General features: G+C 41.9%; 1 protein-coding gene across 1 annotated transcript in view; it reads left to right on the plus strand.

Moving 5' to 3' along the window:
• The window catches only part of ITPR2 (inositol 1,4,5-trisphosphate receptor type 2), a 431,766-nt gene that overhangs the window by 384,258 nt on the left and 25,258 nt on the right, over positions 1-22,250 (plus strand). Inside the window, exon 55 of the mRNA XM_053921707.2 lies at positions 6,655-6,815. Coding sequence (XP_053777682.1) covers positions 6,655-6,815 — 161 coding nt within the window. The remainder of the gene's footprint in view (positions 1-6,654; positions 6,816-22,250) is intronic.

Raw genomic sequence — 22,250 nt, forward strand, 5'->3', positions numbered from 1 at the left:
TCTCCTTTGTTCGATGCCATCCATTATCATATTATAGAAACTGAATGAACTTTATAATCAAAGGGACATAGGTCTGTACCACCTCCACATCCTGGCTATGTGATGTTGGCCAAGTTTCCTTTCACCTCGAACTATTGTTTCCTTACCTGCAAAATGGGGACTATAATGTCATATTTGGGGGTTGTAGTGAGTATAAATGAGATCACTTGTGTCAGAATTCCTAGCTCAATGCTTAGCTGAGAGTAGCCACTGAATACAAGTTCATTTCTCTTCTTTAAGAGATCCATAACCATGTTTTATTCATTTTAATGCTTCCATAGCATGTATTAGGGATTATTCATAAACATTTTCTTAATGACTGACTATCCAATTAGCTCCAAATTAACATTGTCTCTGTACCGATGTGCCTTATAACCTATAAAAGAAAGATGAAACAAGTAAGTACTAAATTAATGTATACTGCAGGTGAAAATATCTAGGGGCACTACCTCTGAGTTGCTCCAAATTTTGCCACATGCAGGGAATTGCTTCTGTGGCACCCACATGCCTGTGGGGATGCGGGGACACCAGGAGCACAGGATACGTTGACACATGGTCTGTTTTCCAGAAGCCTCATATTTATTCAAAAAATTAGAGTGGTCATTTAGGTAATTTAACCTATGAGTAAATTTAAATTGCATTTTTTATATTAGTACAAAGACAATGTTGTAAAGTAGAACAAATTTAGTGTGAGCACTTAAAATAAAATAGAAACATTTTTAAATATTCAAAAGTGGTGCCAGGCACTTCTAGCTGCTAATCCCTGCAGCATAAGGGTTGTCTATTCTCTGCCCTGAAAGGACCTTCCGTTCATCAAAAACATGTGATAAGTGTTATGATAAGATGTATCTCGATACGCATTCATTCCTGGAATTGCTTACCACATGTAAGACTTAATATATACCATATATATTATGTGAACTTCATTACAGGAATGGTTTAAGCATTCGGGATATTTGGGAGTTGTACTATAAAACAGTCATGATTAATCTACAAATGGTTCTGGGAAGAGTCGGGTGTTCAGTTGTGACCCAAAGAGGGACAGTGTGCGAGTAACAGAGGAGAGAATCTCCACCGAGGGAGGGAATCGGCTTCAGGGGTGCACCAAGTGACGCGCGCCCAGAGTAGTAACGGAGGAGGTGGATGCTGTGGCAGGTGATGAGAGCAGATGGGACTTTTCCAGCCTTGAAGGCAATGACCAGATGTTTGAGAGGTGTGACTCAGAAGGCAACTGCTAGTGATCCAGAAGGCGGTCATGATGGGGGATAATTAGCAGATGACAGAACTGAAGCAATAAACACAGAAAACAGATTGGCTCTGATATCCATAACTATTAATTTTTAATTACTAGAGACTGAAAATTCAGGAAAAAGGGCCAGTTGTGACAAAATAACAAAATGGAAAAAGAATTTAATGATAAGTCAGAATTCAGGTTTCTGGAATTAAAGATCTTTCTAGATGATTTATTAGGAGATAAAGACTATATTGTGAGAGAGGATCCGCCTATGTTTTTCTCTCATTATATTAGTCCCTTATTATCTGGGCTTATACATTAAGGTCATTCATTAACTTACTTGTTCAACAGTTACTTATTGAGCATCTACTATGTGCCAGAGCATTGCAGTGAACAAAAATAGACAAATACACAAAATGCACTGCCATTATGGAACTTACTTTCCAACACATGTAGAATGTCAAATAGTGACAAAAGCTAGGGGGGGAAATAAAGCAGAGGACAGAAGGGGGGTGCCTGGATGCTGGGTTGGTGCTTACTCTTAATTACTCGTACTGTGTGGGAAACACAGCAAAGTACTTGTATAATCTTATTTTTCCTGAAAAGTTTGTGTTGAACACACAACGCTCTTTGTATGATTTCATTTTTCCTGCCTCGGTCATCTCATTTAACTTTATATTGTTTATCCTTGTACTAGTCTATTTACATCTTAAACTCTCTGGAAGTTCCGGCTTCCTACCTAATGTTCTAACCTTGTTGTTCTATAGGCATCTTAAACTCAACACATCCCAAATCAAAAGTGCCCTCCCTCCAAAATCTCCTTTTTTTCTTTGCTTTAGTGATATTACCTTAAACTCGGTTAAGTCAGAAAATTCAGAGTCACCCTGGATTTCTCATAAATTTATGCCTCTAATTGTATATCACACCCTCTTAAAATTTCATTCCAAGTTCCTCTTCAGTCTCTCTTGATTTATTCAATTATCCTGTCAAATTTAGTTGAATGCCTACGGTTTACCAGCTGCTATACCAGGTGCTGGTAATACAAAAATACACCAGACAATAAAGTAGTAGAGCCTAAGATAGAAACTGACAAATTTTCATTGCAGAGTGTTTTGGACACAGAGAGCATCAACTAACTGCTTGTGTCTGTGGGAGTCCGCATGGTGGCCGTAGTGGAGCTGGGTCTTGAAGAAGGAATACCTGGAAGGCAGGGAAGAGACTGGGTGAAGGCGGAGAATTTTCAAAGGATTTAGTGTGTTTGGAGAAGGGTGAGAAAGTCAGATTCCAAGAAGTGGATTGTCAGAGCATGAGTCTGAAGGTCACTGCAAGGTCCTCAGTTGACAGTGACTTCATTACACAGGTAAATAAAAAGGGCTAGAGAAACAAATTTTTGATGAGTTCAGTTTGACATGCCCATAAGCTATCCGGGAGGATTTAACCAGGAGGCAGCTGGAAACAGAAAGTGCAGTTGAGAAGAAAGGTCAGTATTGGAGGTAAAGATGGAGAAATCAACAACCTAATGATGGACGAAGAGCAGACAACAAAGCTTAGCAAGCAAGGACCAATGAAAGCGAAAGATAACCAGCTCCCCGATTTCGCATTTCCCCTCTATGGTCCTAGTCCCGGGACTCCCACCCTCAGCCTCTTCTCCCACGGTCTTCCTCTATAGATCCTGCCACAGGATGTTACTGAAAGCCCAGTTCTGAATATGCTAGTCTCCGCCCCAAACCTTCCAAACGAGGTGCAGGCTCCTTAGCTTTGTGTTTAAAGCTCATTATCGTTTGTGCCAAATGCACTGTTTCATCTTCATTTCCAAATGTTCCCTTCTGACCACACCAGGGGAATTGATGCTCCCCCAAACAGGTCATCTCCTTTCATCTCTAGCTTTGCCATGCCATTTCCTCTGCCCAGATGGCAAAAGAACATGGCTTTGGCATCAGAAATATTTTTATTTAAATACTGGCTGACTTTTCCACTAACCAAAGGTGTTTACTTGAGCAATTAATTGAATCCCTCTGAATCTGTTTCCTCATATGCTAAAAGGTCAGATTGGATTGTTAGAATTATTGTCAGCATAAATATGTGCTAAGTAAAAATTAAATATCTTTTATTACCATTCCTCTCTTTTCCACTTGCCATAATCACATTTGAAGGCCAGACATTCAAAACTTTGCACCTCCTTGAAGCAGTTTAAAATGTACTTAGTGAGAATTCATTTCGCCTCTCTCTGTGTTTTGCTGGCAGTTCATACCACTTCAGAATGTCTGTTGAGTGTTTCCTCCACCATATTATGAGTTAACTGATAGTAGACACATTGTTTTTATAGCCATATGTACCTTGCAACAGGGAGATAAATGTTTGAATTGAATTCTGAGAAAATGCACTTCAACATTTTCTCTCTGTTTTTTTGGAGTAATAGCTCTGTTGAGATATAATTTATATACCTTACCACTCATCCATTTAAAGTATACAATTCAATGGTTTTTAGTATATTCAGAGCTCGGCATCTATCATCACAGTTTTAGAACATTTTCATTGTGTCCAAAAGAAGCGTTATACCCTTTAGCTATCACTATTCCCCCTCCCATTACCTTTTATCCTCCTCAGCCCGCGGCAACCTTTGATCTACTACCTACCTCTATAGAGTCGCCTATTCTGGACATTTCATAAAAATGGAATCATATACTATGCGGTCTTCTGTGACTTGCTTCTTTCACTTAGTATGATGTTTTAGAGGTTCATATTGCAGCATATCATAGTAGCATGTATGGGTATTTTGTTTATCCTTTCGTCAGGAGTTGAACATTGGATCGTTTCTATTTTTTGGCTATTATGAATAATGCTGCTATGAACAATTTATGTCCAAGCTTTTGTATGGGTGTATGTTTATGTCTATACATATACATATACATATACATATACATATATATATATATATATATAATATATAATGCCATAGAGTGGGAGAAAGAGGGAGAGAAAGAGAGAGAGAGATATTGCATCATACAGTAACTCTGTGTTTAATCTTTTGAGGACCTGCTAAACTGTTTTCTGAAGTAGCTGGACTATTTTACATTCCCACCCATAGCGTATGAAGATTCTAATTTATCCACATCATCACCAACCTTGTTATTATCTATTTTTGATTGCAGCCATCCTAGCAGGACATTTTGTTAGTGAAATATCCTTAAGGCATTGAATCAATATTTTATTTAGTGCCGACTACATACTAGGCACCATTCTAAGCTGTTTGGACCATTGGTGAAGAACAGACACAGATATATCTGCCTATGGGCATGCAAAAAGTGATAAACGTAACAAGTTCCTGGATAAATTGACATTGCTTTCTTCTGTGCTGATTAGCAGGCGGGATTTTTTTGTGCACCATCATTTTTCTGTCTTTACCTTGTACTTGTGGTCTAGTTTGATTTAACAACATTGAAATGGCTATTTCAGTCTGTTAGGAGGTGCTAAGCACTGTAGAAAAAAGGGGGGAAATGGGAAAGAGTTACTAAGAGTGTCCACACAAGGGAAGGGACAGGTGATAGGATTAAATAGGATGAGTAAGTGAAGACACATCGAGAAGGTGAGCTTTGAGCAAAAACTTGAAGGTGAGTGAGTTAGTCAAAGACGTACCAGAGAGAAGAGTGTTGCTGGCAGAGGAAGTGACCAGTCCTAAGGCCCTGAAGCAGGAGTCTGTGTGCAAGGAGCAGCAAGGAGGCCACAGTGGCTGCGGAGAGGCCAGCGAGGGAGAGGGCAGAAGGAGACGAGGTTAGAGAGGCTGTAGGGCCACATCACTTAAGGGTTAGAGAATAGATGCCACATGAGACATACTTACACTCACCAATTATTTACAGTTTATCTGAAGTTCAGACTTATAGAGCATCTTGTATTTTATCTGGCAACCCTACTGGTAGACCATTGTAACAACTTCGACCTGTAACCCGAGGAGGGGAGGAACCACTGCAGGATTTGGAAAAGGGGAAAGTCTCTATCTCACTTAGATTTTTAAAGGATCACCCTGGCTGCTGTGTTGAGAACAGGCTGTAGAGAGTAAGAGCGGAAACAGGGGCCCAGGGAGGCTGTTGTAGTAACCCAGGTAAGAGATGACAATGGCCCAGCCCAGAGCGGTAGTGGTGGAGGTGGGAGGAGTGATCCAATTCTGCATTTATGTTGAAGGTAGAGCCAAAAGAAGAATCTAAGACACAGATGGGATGTGGCATGTGAGAGAGGAAGAGGATTCAAGAATGGCTCCTAGACTTTTGGCTTGGACAACTGGAAGCATGGCGTTGCCATGGAATGGAAAGAGGACTGTGGGTGGAGCGGGGTTGAGGGAGAGGACTGGGTTCTATTTGGGGCATCTAAGCTGACGATGGGTCAAATAAGATGAGGCATCGCCATCAGCCAGCTACATGTTATGGTATTTTCCATTAAATATTCAGTAATAGAATTTAAAAGGTCACTCCATTTGGGACAGATTTTTTACTTATTATACATTATATCTGAATATAGAAAGTGTTTTCTTTCTTTCTTCTTCCTTTTTTTTTTTTTTTAAGTGTGCTTAGGAAAAGAGTAGCCAGGATTAGAATTCAATTTCCTGGTTTCTTCTCCAATATCTGAACTGCAAAACCTGACTGAATCCCAACATCCCATTTTCCTTGGCTTCCTCTTCATTTTTCCATAGATGGTTTTCTTTGTCTCCAATCATGTTCCTTCATCCAGTCTTCAACTTTTGAGAAAAACAATATTACTCCCTAGATCATTTCCTCAGTATCCACCCAAGGACTGAAAATGTACCCTGGAATTGAGCAGACCCTCCCCTTCCCAAATGCCTGGGACAGAGTAAACTGAGGGGCTGGGCGAGTCTGTGACACCTTCTTGCAGTCGGAGCCCAGATCACAGTGGGCGTTCACTTACCTTCACGGATCACAAGTAGTTTTGAGGAGACGACTCTCAGCTGCCTTCCCTAGTTTTATGCAAGTTCCTGGAGAAGATGACTTTATTTCCATCCTGATTATCAGGCGTGCCTTTGCTTGCACAATCATTTTTACTTATTTTGCTTAGACTTGCGGTCCAGTTTAATTTGACAATTTTGATATAGTTATATTAGAAATTATCTGCAAAGTTTACATCTATAATAGGACTGTGCATGCCCAAGTATCCATGGGGAGAAAAATGTGTGTTGAGAAGAAATATATGAACTACGACCTTTTATTCTGGAGGTCTTACGTACTGTGTTGTTTTTAACCATAACATTTTAAATTGGTGCATTCTTACAGAAAGCTTTTTTGCACATAATTATTATGTTTTGAGGGGAGGCTAAGAAGTTGTGCGCTGATTACATGAAAAATTACATACATTGTGTTTCCTGTGTTTTGCAGGACTCGAACGGGACAAGTTTGATAATAAAACTGTTTCATTTGAGGAGCACATCAAGTCAGAACACAACATGTGGCACTATTTGTACTTCCTAGTCTTGGTGAAGGTCAAAGACCCAACTGAATACACTGGACCTGAAAGTTACGTGGCTCAGATGATCGTGGTGAGTGATCAGGTGGTTTGATCTTGACTGTGTTAGATTTTGTATTCTTTTCCTCCTCTACCCTGCCCTTCTCCCATTTTGTTAACTTTTAAACAGGCCTGTCAATCACTGAAGTACTGCTCTCCTGGCTAAGTCACTGGTTCCCCGTGGGCTTCTTAGTTATACAAACGAAATCTAAGTCTCAGGTGCACAGATATTTACTGAAGAAATCTCTGAGCAGTGAATAGCACCATCTGTCATCTTCTGCCCTCATGCCTCCTGTCATTGCTAATGTCTCAATTCTCTGAATCTGGAACTTTCCCACTGGCAAAAATGAACTGAAGAGTCATACTTTAAGAAATTTTTTAAACTTCAGAAATCAAGGGTTTAAAGAAACGAAGAGTCCAGTGTTCGGTCTCAATGGGAAAACACTGGCTACCTGTCCGCATATACTTTGCATAGGTTTATCAGTGTTGGTGATGGGTCTACAGCGATCCTTCCACATCTAGTTGTTTATAAATCTGCATTAAGATTAGCATTGCACAGAGGGTGTGGTTGTCATGATCCAAAGTCTCTCCTGCTTCAAAGGAGTTTAAAATTGACTGGCTTAAATAGCAGTCAAAGTTACAACTTTAATGTGTCCATGATACACATTCTGTGAGTGTCATTGCATCAGATATAAATTCTCATATTCTTGTAATAAACTCTCTGAATATTGGATTTTTTTTCAAAATTCACCCTGCATCCTGGCCGAGTGGCTCAGCTGGTTGGAGCGTCGTCCCATCCATCAAAACGTTGTAGGTTCAATTCCCAGTCAGGGCACATACCTAAGTTGAGGATTTGATCCCCAATTGGGGCATGTGTAGGGACAATTGATGTTTCTCTCTCTCTCTCTCTCTCTCTCTCTCTCTCTCTCTCTCTCTCTCTCACTTTCTTGCTCCCCCTGAAATCACTGGACATGTCCTTGGATGAGGATTTTTTAAAAATCACCCTGCAAAATTACATTATCTGTTTGAGAATGAGGCCTGAGAAGAGTCATGATTCTCTTTGCTGCTCGGTCCCAAGAATAACATTCAGGGAACAACGCAAAGTGGCAGGAGGGGCAGAAAACAGTGGCCCCCTAGCCTTCCCTCTGGGAGCTTGTCGTCCACTAAGGAAGACAAATGATAATTTAGGGAGCAACCAGAGAACACTTTCAGAAGCCAACATATTAATAAGTGCAAGTTAATACTGCAGTAGTTCATCTTACCTGACAATATTTATGTCACAAGAGACCTAATATAAATTATACTGTTATAGTTCAGCATTTTCCATGCTTTTTGATTATTGACCTGCACCCTACTTGAGGTTGTTTTCTCTGCATTCTTCAGATGATAGTAGACAGAACCACTGTCCTTTTCTTCATGTACCCTTTTCTGCCTTCTCTTCCTTCTAAATTAGGAAAAAAATAATCATTTTGAGGATATATATTTATAGTCATTATTTTATACATTCTTGATATTGAGCTGCTCAGGGACCATTTGTGTGAAATATTTTGTTTCTGCTTGCTGGGGAATAAAAAACATGTAAATCACTACATGTAAAGTATGACCTCAGATTGCTATACTTTATCAAAGTATGAGTTTAATATACAGGAGTGTGCAGAAGTAGGCTCACAGTTGCTCATGTGGAAAAAGACATGCAGGTCTGATTATTACAATAGCTACCTACTGCATGTCTTTCTCCCTGCGAACAACTATAAACCTTCTTTTGCACCACCCCCCCCATCATTATTGAGTATCCCTATGTCCCCTGAATTAAAAGATTTCAGGGAATACACTGAAGAGTCTGATACGTTCATTCTCTGCCAAGGTGTTTAGAGTAAGAGGGCGAGGGGAATAACAAACCAAAAGCAGAATAGGCTAAGTTCCCCGAGAGTGGAAGAAATGAGAACGCATGTAGGCTTAAAGGTGTGGAGTGACACCGGACTGGGCTGTGGGGATGGGAACTGGAGTGTGTGTTTGTTACAGGGCAATGCATCAGACAGGGGAGGCTTTGTGCAGATGAGCGGGGTCTGCTGGATTAAGAGTGAGTTCCCGAAAGGGGGGCAGCCTGACCAAAGGCATAAATATGGGGCACTCATGCCCTCAGGGGCTAGTTAGTTACTCAGTTTCACTGGTACATAGTCCACCTAGAAGGAAACTCTGAGAAATATGACAGGAGAAGTAGATTGGACTTTTGAATAATTAGGTGTGGGTATTTGGACATTATTTCATCAGCAATGCGAAGCCACTGAAAGTTTTAACTAAGGAAATGATGTGGCCTAGGACAATAGTCAGGCAGTGGTGTGTAGGCTGGTTTGGAGAGGGGACACATGATGTCAGAGGTGGTATTAGGCCATTGCTGAGACTAGGGGTGGGACATGGAGGAGCAGGGAAGGTGGAAGACTGCAAGACAGCGATGCTTGACGTTGTGAGCCTGGTCGTTGGGAGAAAGGTGGTGTCTGGGTTTCAGAAAGTCTCTCTGTTAGAAGGAGAAGCTGGTCGGAAAAGAGGAGTTGTTGATTTCAACATGAGACTGGAACCTGAGTCATGGATTAGGAGGGACAGTGAAGTGACAGCAGCATGTACCTTAGAGCCAGAAAGATCTGGGCTCAGACTTTCGTTTCGTCACTTGTTGTGTGGTCTTGGATCTTGTGGGTGAGTCTTTGAACCTACCTGCGACTCTGCCTGCTCATCTAAAGACAGAAAATTATTGGTGTGAACTCAGTGACATGATATGTAACAAGTGTCTAGCACAGCGTAGGTCCTCAGTAATTGACAGTTTTCACTGTGACGGTCCGCATGGAATGACAATGAAAACCATCAGATTAGAGAGAGATGGGAAAAGGGAGAACTGTGAAGAAAGAAGAGAAGAGAGAGAAAGCGAGAGAACCTGGGCATCTCCCGTTTAGGAAAAGGAGAAAGACAAGTAAAATAAGTAGAAAAGAAGACAATAAAAAGGGTAGAGGGAGAACCAGAAAGTGGAGTGTGTCAAGAGCCAAGAGATGAGCATTTCAATGTCAGAGCTCAACAGATCATTTGCTACAAATTGGCCATAAAGAAGGACAGGTCAAAGTCTTTAGAAATTGTAATGAGGAAATTACAGGTGACTTCTACCATAAAAGAAGACTGCTGTGAAAATATAGACCCATATTTGGCCTTAACATTAAACCCGGCATTTTGCCAGGCACTTGTACTTGAATTTTCAAGTATCCGTGTACTTACCTGTGTTTCTGTCCCTCCTCTTCTATCGGAACTCTGTGTAGAACCTTCATGGGAGGGATGAGAGCTCATGAGCTTATTCCAACATGAATTGTCTCGTTCTCACCCAAGCAGTGCACATCCAAGAGAACAGTCACTGAATTTCAATAGGCAGGAGAAGAAAAGTGATATTAAGCTCAGGACTGATGGAAACAAGCCATTCGCATGGGAGATTGTTCATGAACTGAAATAGCCTTTTTGAAAAAAACTTTTAGGAATCTATACCTGTTGAACACAATTCAGAAAATGTGTTAGTCCCAAATTGGTGGAGATTATGGCTTTGTAATCCCGATGCTCCTAGAAAGAGAGTGGAGTTTAGAGCAAGTAGCAAGTTGAAGCATGTCTACAGCTCAATTTAAAGACTATTATTTTCTCCGTCCAACCCAGAGGTAACTACTCCAACAGTTTGGTAGGTAACCTTCCAGGTATTTCCTACCACTTTTATTTTTGCTCCTTAAAAACAGGTTCATTTACCAAGTTGATTTAAGTGCTTATTAATAGGGCTTTGAAAGAAGCTATAATTCTTTATAATTGATGTAGCTTTTATACTTAAGGATTTATGCAAAAGAAAAGGAGGAAGTTCCTTATATTTGTTCCTGAAACATTCATCTGAATTCTACTACACTGTTTAAGTAAATCTGATTTGTACCTTGGGACCCTTAGGAAATGCCTCCTGGCTTTTGGTGAAATGGGAAAAAAAAAGAATATAACAAATTTGGAGGATGTTTCTCCCTTCTGTATACTTTTGCACTTCCAATGTTTATACTTTATTACTATGTCAATAAGGGAGATTTATACCAAATACATTAAAACATACATTATAAAAATAACATATTGCTTCTAGATATTAGAACCAAAGGGAATCTATTTGTGCCTCTAAATCCATCCAGTGATAGGGTCAAGATTCTGAAGTAATAATAGAAACTTAAAACTTCTTCATCCCTGCCTTCAGTTCTAAACCAAGCTGTTTAAGTATCCACTGTCTGAGTTATCTGAATTAACACAAAGCATTTTCTGGAATATTGTTAGAGGAGATGTGAGTAGATCAAGGTATTTGGAAGAATAGATTTTCTTCTTGCAAGCAAATCTTCATTTTTGATAAGAGACTTGATATTTCCCCTAAGCCTTCTAGGCTTAGGTTCTTTCCCTGGGGTCCCTGCCTGTCCTTTGTCCTCATGATCCAGAAACTAAAGACAGGGCCGGCCTCTCAGGAGCCTTCAGGATCCAGTCACAGTTCAGGCGGTTCTATTCTGAGCGCTGACTGGCTGATGGAGCTTATTTGGGTGAAGTGACATGCTGAGGGGACAAGTAAAGTCTTTCTACCACCTTGTAGAGGAAAATCCTAAAAAGTCAAACATCAGAATCAAACACCCAGGCTTACTCCTTTATACTGAGCTTCTCTTTAGACACTAATTAGAAAAAGTAACAAAACCCATTTTCTGCTTCTTGAACTTTGGGGACTATCATCTGGACACCAGCAAATTGAGTTTCTGATGAACCCAGGAAGTAGCTGATGACATCTCCGAGTCAACACCTCACCTGCTTGCCCTCGTCTTTTTTTTTTCCACATTTTAAAAAGATTTTATTTATTTAGACAGAAAGGAAAGGAGGGAGAAAAGGAGAGAAACATCAGTGTGTGGTTGCCTCTCACACTCCCCCTCCCACTGGGGACCTGGCTCCCAACCCAGGCATGTGCCCTGACCAGGAATTGAACCAGCAACCCTGTGGCTCACAGGCCGATGCTCAATCCACTGAGCCATAACTACCAGGGCTGCCTGCCCTTGTCTTTATTCCCCATCCCACTTCTACCCATGAGTTTCTTGAGAACAGTCTTTGGATCCCATCCTGCTCCCACTTCCAGCACTGAGGTCTAATAACTTGAGCACTGGAATAGTCTTTGAGATGAAGACTCTGCATACAGCCATATGGCTAAATACCCACCCTCTCTATCTCTATTTTACAAACTAACAAGAGGATTAAAGAGATGTTAACATGTGTGCAAAAATGTGGCAACTCATATATCTTACATATGAATACTAAATAGGAAATTAGAATAATGTAGGGCTAGATTCCATGATGACAATGAACTCCAGAGCTGGGAAGAAAAAGATCCCTCTTAAATTGAAGACATATGTCTGCACTTAAAATGTGGAAAGTGAATGTGGCAGCTCTTTGAATGTATACATTTACTTCTTAATTGTCATTCCAAGCTGCAAGGACCCCCTTGGCTTGCCCCGAAATGTAAACATGTAAAAAAGTGTCTTATTAAGGTCTAAAGTCTTTCAAACAGGTTTTTAAAGATTGGGTAGTTGCATAATTGGCTCAATTAGATACAATTATGCAATTAGTATAAATTAGAAATAATAGAATCAGAACATACAATTTCATAATGATGACACATAATAATAATGAAGAAACTAAGTTGGCCAATGCTGCTCACACAGGAGGGGTGCCCATAAATCTTACAAGACTAGATGTCACTCAGAAGCCCAAACATCCCCTTCCTCCAATGGTTACTGCTCAAAAATATGGTTTAACTAAGCAAGACTTACTTTGAGTTCTAGACACAGAAAACAACATCTGGAAACTTGTTCGTTCTTCTTCTTCCTTGCATAGTTAAAGTAAGGGGTGACTCAATTCCTTTTCTAGCTCATTCAAGGGACGGTCCCTCTCTGAGGTCTTAACAGATTATCACAGGGAAGAATTCCTGCTTCAGCCTGAGTTACGCTGACAAACCCATCAGTGCGTGCGCCCGCCCTCTGCTAGGAGAGCGGCTGCAGGCACTCTCCTGAGAGTCTGTGCACCGGTGGCAGGAGCTGGGCTTGAGAAATGCTGTGGGAGAGGCGACAGAGGGATGAAAATGCCTTGTCCCCCAAGTCCGATCTTTAACAGCACATTCGTTACACTTGATTCGGTTGGCATAGCCCTTCATGCCGCATCTTTATCTTCTGACTTTTAAAAAAGGGGAAAGATGACATTTGACTAATGAGAAATTCATGTTCCAAACTCTTCCGGCTATTTTGGTGTATCTTTCTGTAAATTATGTCCAACTACCGGAGGGCTAAGAAGAAACCATTATTTGTTAATTCACTGATTATTTTATTTATTCATCCAATAAGCATTTTGAGCCTCCTGAGGGAAGAGACTATTTCTTATTTATCCTACATTTAAACCCTTTGCACAGCTGCTAGCACACGGGAGAGACTCAGTGTTTATCGAATTGCTTTCGATACATATCACAGACATTGGAAGGTGCCCTGATATTACATAGAACAAAGAGCCGCTCAATTCTTGGCTGTGGTCTTCGAGAAACTTACTATTATTTTTGTGTCAAGATAGACAATTATCATGTTAAAAACTTGAGTTAAATTGTTCTCGCCGACACTGACACAATGTCACAAAACAGGTTTTAGTTGAGTCAAATCAGTAGGAGAACATAATAGTGTCATACACTAAAATGAGGAAAAGCCCCCTGAAACCATGGTCCCGGGGAGGATTACCAGCCAGGAGTCAGTTACAGCTCAATACCACCCGGATCCTCGCTCAGACACTGAGGGGAGGCAGCGCTCTCTGAGCACACGTGGTGCCTCTCTTCCAGGGACCTCGGTTTTGATCCTGCTGTTTGTCAAATTGAGTAATAAATATCCCCAGCCCTGGTTGGTGTGGCTCAGTGGACTGAATGCCAGCCTGCGAACCAAAGGGTCGTGTGTTTGGTTCCCAGTCAGGGCACATGCCTGGGTTGTGGGCCAGGTCCCCAGTTGGGGGCACATGAGAGGCAGCCACACATTGATGCTCTCTCTCCCTTCCCCTCTCTCTAAAAATAAATAAATAAAACCTTTAAAAATTTTATCCTTAAAGGCCCCTAATATTATATCAGCAAACAAACACTGAAAATCTGAAAATGTCCCCAAAATGTTACAGCAACATCTAAAAGCTTTGGGTAATTTTTCCTAATGATCTCTAGTTTGTTGGTTTCAAGGGTCATAAGGGGAAAGGAGAATTGGAGGGCTTGGGACAATGGCTAATTTGGCAGCTAGGAAATACTGCAAAGGTTTAGTAACTACTACAGCCATATCTCTATGTACCAGCTATATATTGACCCTGGATGTAATAAGACTTTCCTTACAGAGATACTATGAGGATTAAATAAAATCATGCCTACTAACAATACTACTGCTAATTTCCTGGCATTCGATGAACGCTGGCTGTGTTCCAGGTGCTGTGCTGAGTGTTTGACATGTGTGATCTCTTTTAAAGCTGTGTAACAACCCTGGGAGGCAGTCTGTTACTACTATCCCCATGCTGCATGTGGGGAAACTGAGGCTTATCAAGGACTGGTAACTTGCCCAAAGTTGTACACCTAGCAGAAAGGGATGCTGTGTCCTTAATGTGCCAAGCACATGCAAGTGTTCAATAAATGTCCCACTGTTATTTGCTGCTGTACTGCGATACATAAAGCTAGAAGCTGTGGTTCCTTGGAGAGCAGGCGAGGTCACTGTACCCAGCACCCTCAGCAGCATACCTTGTGCTCTGCCGAAGAGGGACTGTGTACACTCAGACTGGGGCTGGGGGGAGACCTGGCTGTGAGACAGGAAATCAGCTGATCAGCCTACAGCGGCAGGAAGGCCTGAGCGGAATTCTAATAGGAAAAGATGTTCTCATTCAGAGCTGATGGGCAACTGAAAGCTTCCCACAAAGATTACAAGCATTACAACTGCAGTATTACAATGGCAGGCACGCAAGACAGAGGCTGCAGGATGTCGCAATTTAACTTGACAAGCATTTCCCAGGGAGCACTAGACATGAGGCACTGACAGAAACAAGAATAAATATTGTCACTGCCCTCACAGAGCCACAATTTAATAGAAAGGACAGCTATATGAGTATTCACCGGAAACTATAGGGCAAATCAGAACTCTGGTGAGAGCTATAATACACGTACAAACACACAGCAGCTGGAGAAATCTCTAAACAAATTATACTGTTACGCCCCTGCTTAAAACCATTCAGCAGTACTTAGAATATAAACCAGGCTTTTTCCCATGGTCCTCTCTACAGTCTGGCCTGGCCTGCTTCACCAATCTCATTTTATCCCCCTTCCTTAGCCAACAACAGTTCAACCACATTGGCCTTTTTCTTTTTCTGGAAAAATGCCACTCTTCTTTCCTGGTCAGGGCCTTGACATGTGGGTGCCATCCATTTGTAGTTGTCCCCCAGCTCCTTCCATGTGTAGTGCCCTCCCTGACACTTCCATTCCATTTAGCTTCTGTCCTGTCACCCTTTGGAGCACTGAAAATAATCTGAGCTAAGATGATTTTTATATTACTGACACATTTATTTCCCTGCACTATGACTTAGGCATTTGCACATCTGTTTTGTTCACTGTAGTATTCTCAGCACTTAAATGAACCAGTACATAGTAGGCCCTCAGCACTGATCTGTTGGACAAAAGGAGTATGACATATACAGCCTCTGGAGCCCAGAAGACAGGCCAGTCTCTCCGGCTGAAGGCACTAGGCACAGTTGCATGGAGATTATAAGGACCTTAAAAAATGAGGAGGATGTCGTCAGATGGGAGGAGACTATATTCCAGGCAAAGTGTGTATCTTAAAGGGAAAGGATGAGAAGAGAAAAAGAAAGGAAACTAAATTTATAAGATGTGCTAGCAGTTTTGCATGTTATTTAATTATACCCATTTTATGTAAATTGAGGCCCAGTGAAGTTCGTTATTTATCCACGGTGCCGAGTAGATGAATGCTTGGATTAGGATCCAAACACAAATGTTTCTGGGGCCGATGTCTACAATTTTACTGTTAGCTATGCCTTTTCCCTCAGAAGAATCAGGCAAAATTTTACAAAGATCAAATATATGTAAGTCAGGTATTGGATAAAAGGTTGGATAAAACTCAGACCAAAAACTGAAAGATATCCTTTAGAAGGAGGAAAGCTCTTCCTGCTTCTCCAGTATTTGCAGGAATTAGAATTTGTAGTCTCTAAGCTGCAGTAGTTAAGGTGTGATTAAAAATGACTGGAAAATGCAGACCAATCCATCATTGTCCCTCAGTCGAAGATTTGTGCATCCAACAAGCCCAGGCTGTGCGCTTCCTGTGCTCCAGGCACCAGGCTGCCTGCAGGATCAAGGTGGGGGCACATACTGTTAACTTCCTTCAGGAGGCAGAGCAATGAAGCAAAGGGATGGTGATGGCACAATGCAGCCGGGAGCCTGCTGCAGAGCAGATGGCTGGGGAAGGGAGGCTTCACGAGGTCATGCCTGGCTGCTTGAGTGAGTCAGGGGGATGAGGATGCAGCAGGTGGAGGGGAGTGGTGGGCCTGTCTGGAGAAAGGACGCGGCTCCCCAGAACAGGGGGGAAGGTTGTAATCCAGAGCCAGATCACAAGACCCTCGTGTGCTTGGAAGTTTTTGCTTTACCCTGAACGCTAAGGGAAGCCCTTCAGAGGTATTAAAGAGACAAGGTCAGGTATATGTTTTAGAGAACATGTTCCACAGCAGTGTGAGAAATGGATTCAAGGGGGCCATCCTGGGGCAAGAGAAAAACAAGTAGAAAGATTTCATTGCCCAGTAACAACGATGAGAGCTGAAATGAAAGGCCACTGGAGACTGAAAGGAAATGATGGCTGGGAAAAGATTCAGGTAGAGGACTCCCTGCAGGGAGGGCAAGGCGGCTTACGCCTCTGGCCTTGGACAGTCATTGGGGGTTGAGCCGTGGGACTCAAATCCTAGGGGTTCCACAGGAGTCAGCTGGGGCCATGTGACAATCTCAGTTTGCGCAGGCACAGCTTGGGTGTCCAGATACACGTGTGCAGTAAGGAACTAAACACATGGGCCTGCAATTCCAACAAGAAGCCAGTGAAGATAAACTCATACAAGGATACGATTTCAGTCTCTTTTACTCACTAGGGTATCCAGGAGCATGGAACAGTGCCTGGTACATAGTCGTGCCCCAAAAAGACTTGATAAATGCTCATAAATGTCTATAAGTCACTGGAGTGTACTTGATAGTTGAAATCACAGGTTGGCTGCGGCCATCCAAGGGAGGTTATATAAAGTAGTAAATCAGACAGCATGTCCTTCTATGGAAGGGCCCAGAGCTCTGTTATTTATTTATTTATTTACCTACTTATTTATTGTTAATTATTTTATTGTTGTTCAAGTACAGTTGTCTGCATTTACCCTCACCCACTCCCGCCTACCCCAGCCATTATTTAATACCAACAATAACTAATAACAATAATGTCAAGAATCTACCACCCAGATTTCACTCATCAAACAGTAGAGCCAGAAAGGAAGAAAAACAATCTTCTTAGGAGGGCTCTGAAAGAAGACTTAACTTTCATTAGCCAGTGACCGTAGAAAATGGTCACTGTGTGGATAAGTTTAGTATGGGATTCCGCTGCAAGCCCAAATGCTGCAGGGGTGTCCACCTGTGGCCTGGGAGCCGCAGGCAGCCCAGGAGGGCTATGAACACAGCCCAACACAAAATCATAAATGTACTTGAAACATGTTGAGATTTTTTGTGTGTTTCTATGTCGCAATGTATTTCATGTGTGGTCCCAGACAACTCCTCTTCTTCCAGTGTGGCCCAGAGACACCTAAAGGTTGCACACCCCTTGTTAGAGCAAAGTAATTTGGATTTAGTTCAGTATGTAGAAACATCTCTGAGATTGTGACCGATTCCAAGTCTTTCATTGTAAACTTACAGAGAGAGGTTCACATCTTGGATCCTCATAAACTCAATAAAAGATTTCTTCCTGCTGTGTCAGGAAAGAGGAAAATACAGAAAGAAAGAAGTTCAGAAAGAAAAAGAAAGAAATTCAGTTCTAGTTATTAGCATATGATCTTGTTCAATTCTCAGTGGGTTTTCCAGAACAATAAAATCTGCATTGTTAGGACTGATAGATTTTACTCAGAAATTATGGCTTTCTTCCAAAGAGTAACAGATGTCATCAAAATGTAAGTTGTGGGAATGAGAACTGTGTACCGTAAAGACACACGACTTCTGTATGATGGTCTCGAATAGACTGGCAGAGTCCATGCTATAACGTGAGCAATTAGTTAGGAGGGCATTTGCATTTCAGAGATTAGTCATTGGATGTCAGCCTAATGGAGTCAGTCAGTTGCTTTTATGGGGATTTAGAGATCAAAGTGTTTTGAAATGATAGCATCTGAGGTTTGGTTACCCCAGGTCTCTGAGTCTGTTTCCTCATCTATAAGTGGGGATAATACCCCTATTCACTAGGATCCCTGCAGGGATTAAATAGAATGACACACATCCCGGTATTTAACATAGTGTCTGGCCCAGGGTTATTGCTCAACAGATATTTGGTCATTCTACTTTTATTTAAAATATTTGACTACTTAAAATAATTTGGCTAAATTTAAATATGACTTTGCAGGTTCAGAGCCTTCTTAAACCTTTTAATGTTCAAGCACATTGCTTACTGATCCTGCAGAGTGTTCCTCTTAGAGGTGAGGTAGTGGTTGACTTACTTTCTTCAGTGAATACTACCTGTGAAATCCTAGGCACTGGGCTGGCTCCCAGGAAGGGAGACAGAGGAGATCAAGGCAGGTGTGGCCTGCCGCAGAGTTTCCTGGGCACAGTAGAAGGCAGATCCTAAAAATGCAGCAGTTTTTGCAGTTAGAGAGTATTACCACTGGGACGGATCAGGGAGAAGGACCTTCCTATCCTGTGGCCTGACTCAAACTCGAGTCCATGTGGCACTTGCTCCTTTGTTAAACCAAAGTCAGGAGTTTGTGTTCACACTTGAATTGCTTGAGCCATTGAATCCATTTGAGTTTTACAAGTGATTTTAGGACAGATCTTACCCAAAGAGGCACTCTGTGGTACTACTATCCAGAGTGTCCCAGAGAGGCCGCAGGGCAGGGCTGCTGTGAAAGGGAGTGGTAGGAGCCACTGAGTCAGAACAAAGGTTCCATAAGAATGAATTTTGTCTCTGTTACGTTCACCTTGAGGGAGGTATAAGAGGAGCACGCTTTGCCTTCATCTGGACTAGATGATGGGAGCAACAAAAGACGTCTACTTCATTTTTCAGAGCACATTTTCGGCTTCTGTAAGTGAAGAACTTGAAGCATTTTTCAGTCATATAATCAACTTTTTCATTTTTTCCAACATTTGTAAAAGATCTAGTATAAAGCACACATTTTACTTCAGAAAAAATATTCTGGCTCTCTTAAGTTCCCTTCTGCATGGGTGTTCCACTGCCATTATTCAGTCTTAAGAGAGGTTTTAAAGTGTTCATGCTATTCTGAGGTTATTGATCAGCATTTCAAACATGATTGACGTAAAGAACCCTAGTTCACCACAATCTGAAATTTATAAATAGCCAAATTCAGAGGCGGTTTATTTGCAAAGGCAGCTGTCACTTGACAAAGACATAATTGCCTAGGGTTTTCTTCTAGCTACCTGGTGCAAAGGTGGGACATAGAGGCCCTTGGCTCTGGTTCTACCTGTGCCTTTGACTTGCGGGCACATCAAGTCCTCATTCACAGTGAGAGTCTAAGTGGTTTCCAGAGTCGCTTCCATGCTGGTTCTACAATTCTGACCACTCTAATATTTAAAAGATCTCTTTGCATCAGATTTTGAATATGTTAATGTTTGTTTCATGTTACAAACTGGAAGCATTGTGGCAGGAGTTTTGTAATGGTCAGAATTTGACTGTTTCCATTTATTCACCAGGAGGTCATGTATAGTGTGAGCCTGGCCTCCCCCCGCCCCCAGCAGCCCTGGCTGGAGTCTGACTGTTCAACCCAGATGGCCTACAGTCCATGTGACTACGCATCCATGCCACGGGCCTTCTCCGTAGGACAACACTAAGTAGGAACCAGACCGCAAATTTTTCTCTAGGACCCAGAGCCTGGTCCTCTGAGGGGAAATTAAACTGTGAAACTCTGGTGGGGGTTGGGAAGTTTCCACAGTCTCAGGCCACACCGGAGCCGCAGGGCCTCAGAGAATTCCTATTGCCCGAGCTGAGGGCCTGGTACCATTTGAAATACTATTTTATAAAAAGACATAGTGCCAACAGATATGGAATGACTCATTTTGTTAGGGGTGATATTGTTCTTACTTGAGAGCATCGTGTTTCCCACCCTGTTTTCTAGTATATTCCTTACTTGTGCCCACATAACCAAGAATGAGATAAGCATATGGAGTACTAGAGGGAAGTTAGTGGAAGGGTCCCGTGTGTGAGAGAGTGACAGTGTGACATATTGCTTTAGACCTGGACTGGGGGACTTTGGGAGCCTTGGGAAGGCAATTTAACCTTCCTATAGCTCAGTTTATTCATCCATAAAATGGATAAGCATTCCTACCTATATGGTTCCTATGAAGATTAAAGAAGTTAATATTTATGCAGTATCTAACACATAGATGTTCCATTAAATTTTAAAATATACATTAGTATTTGAGGATCAGAATAAATAATAAGGTATTGTTTATTCCATAACTCTTATTTAAAGCCCACCATGTCTGCAGCAGTGGGTTAGATACTTTAGGGGAACACAAATATAGGACACATAAATTCTCAGCCTTCGAGAATCTTGGGCCTCATTGGGGGACACACTCCGTGGTCATGCAGGTCGGATGATGACACCAGGCAGCAACACCTGATTGATTGGCTACAGATCGTGAGCTGTGCTGCAGGTGGGGGATGGATGTTGTGTGTAAGGGAAAGAAGCACACGTGAGTAAATGATAGGAAAGCAAAGGGGGACACGCCCTGGACTAGGCTGGGGCTAAAGGTAGCAGTGATTAACTGCTCAGGGTAAGGACTTTCTGCTTGATCCTGCAAAGGACAGACACTGATGAGTTTTAAGTAGAGGAATGCTATGACTTTTTAAGTGGAATTTTTGGGAAGTGTCATAGTAGGTTATAGTAAAAGGGCAAGAGGTGGAAGAAAGGGAAAACAGTGACAATCACACCATTGAAATATGTGGTGGGAGGAACCGGAAATAGAATGGGAGGGATTGGCGAGGTGGGACAGTGATCTGAGGAAGAGCAAGGAGGGGCTGCTGACCTTGTCCCACCACCCACAACCCAGAAAAGCTTGCCCCGCCCCCCCCACCCCGCTCCCTCCGCAGCCACCTGCCTCCCTGACTTTTTTTCCTGAGGTTTCCCATTCAGCCAACCTTGTTTCCTGCTGTTCCCTTTAGCTGGAACACTTATCTTCAGAAGCTAAAATCCTCCATTTCTGGCCGACCCTACTAAAGAAGACCCCAGGCCATCTATAAGAGCATCTTCTCATATTTTACTCAATGTCCTCAACACTGTAGGAAATTATCTGCCTGTGAATTCATTAACTATTTTTTTAATTGTCTTTGTTTCCCTGGAAACTGGACTCTTGGCTATCCTGGTTACTGTTTCCCCAGCAGCTGGAACAGTTTATGGGGAGAAAAGGGCTCTCAACAAATATCTATTGAATAAATGAATGAAATAACTGATCTCTGAGGTCCTTTCAGCACTAACTATTGACGCCCTGCGTCCACATGAAAGATAAAATGAGAAAATTGTTTGTGGACAGTGGACTTAGGAAAAAGGAAAAGAAGATTATGGTTTCAAGTTCGGTGACTATGACAATACGTTTTTGACCGAAATATCAGGAGCTTCCCCCCAATCCCCTTCAAACATTCAGGAAAACAGTGATTTGGGTGGCCAGCTCATTCCCTGTAGGGTAACAATGGGCCATTCAGAGGGCAGTGACTCCCTGGTTCCTGGAGATACCAGAACTGGGTTCAGGTGAGAAGCCTGATCAGAAACAGAGATGGGGTTTGGGCGATCATATAGGAATCATGTTTGCTAACTGATCATAAGAAAGATTGATTTATTTAAAACTATAAGGGGAGCTATTGACATTTAAATGAAAATTCCACATGGGCAAAAATAACCTAAAAGAAAATGTTAAGATATATTAGCTTTGTAAATCAATTTTAACATGTACTGTTTACGTGAATTTGCTTACTGTTTAAAACAAACTGGTGGAAGGACTAAAATGCTCTCTTTCCATTAGGACCTGGCTGTAAATAAACCATGTTCCCAGGTTCATTCTGTCTTATGCAGTGACAGTGACGTGGGATGCTATTCTGTCACCAACTAGTGTACTGCAGTACAACCGTGATGCTAACTACCCAGAGTCAGCCCAGGT

The sequence above is a fragment of the Desmodus rotundus genome, chromosome 3, assembly GCF_022682495.2.
Source record: "Desmodus rotundus isolate HL8 chromosome 3, HLdesRot8A.1, whole genome shotgun sequence".
Lineage (NCBI taxonomy): Eukaryota > Metazoa > Chordata > Mammalia > Chiroptera > Phyllostomidae > Desmodus > Desmodus rotundus.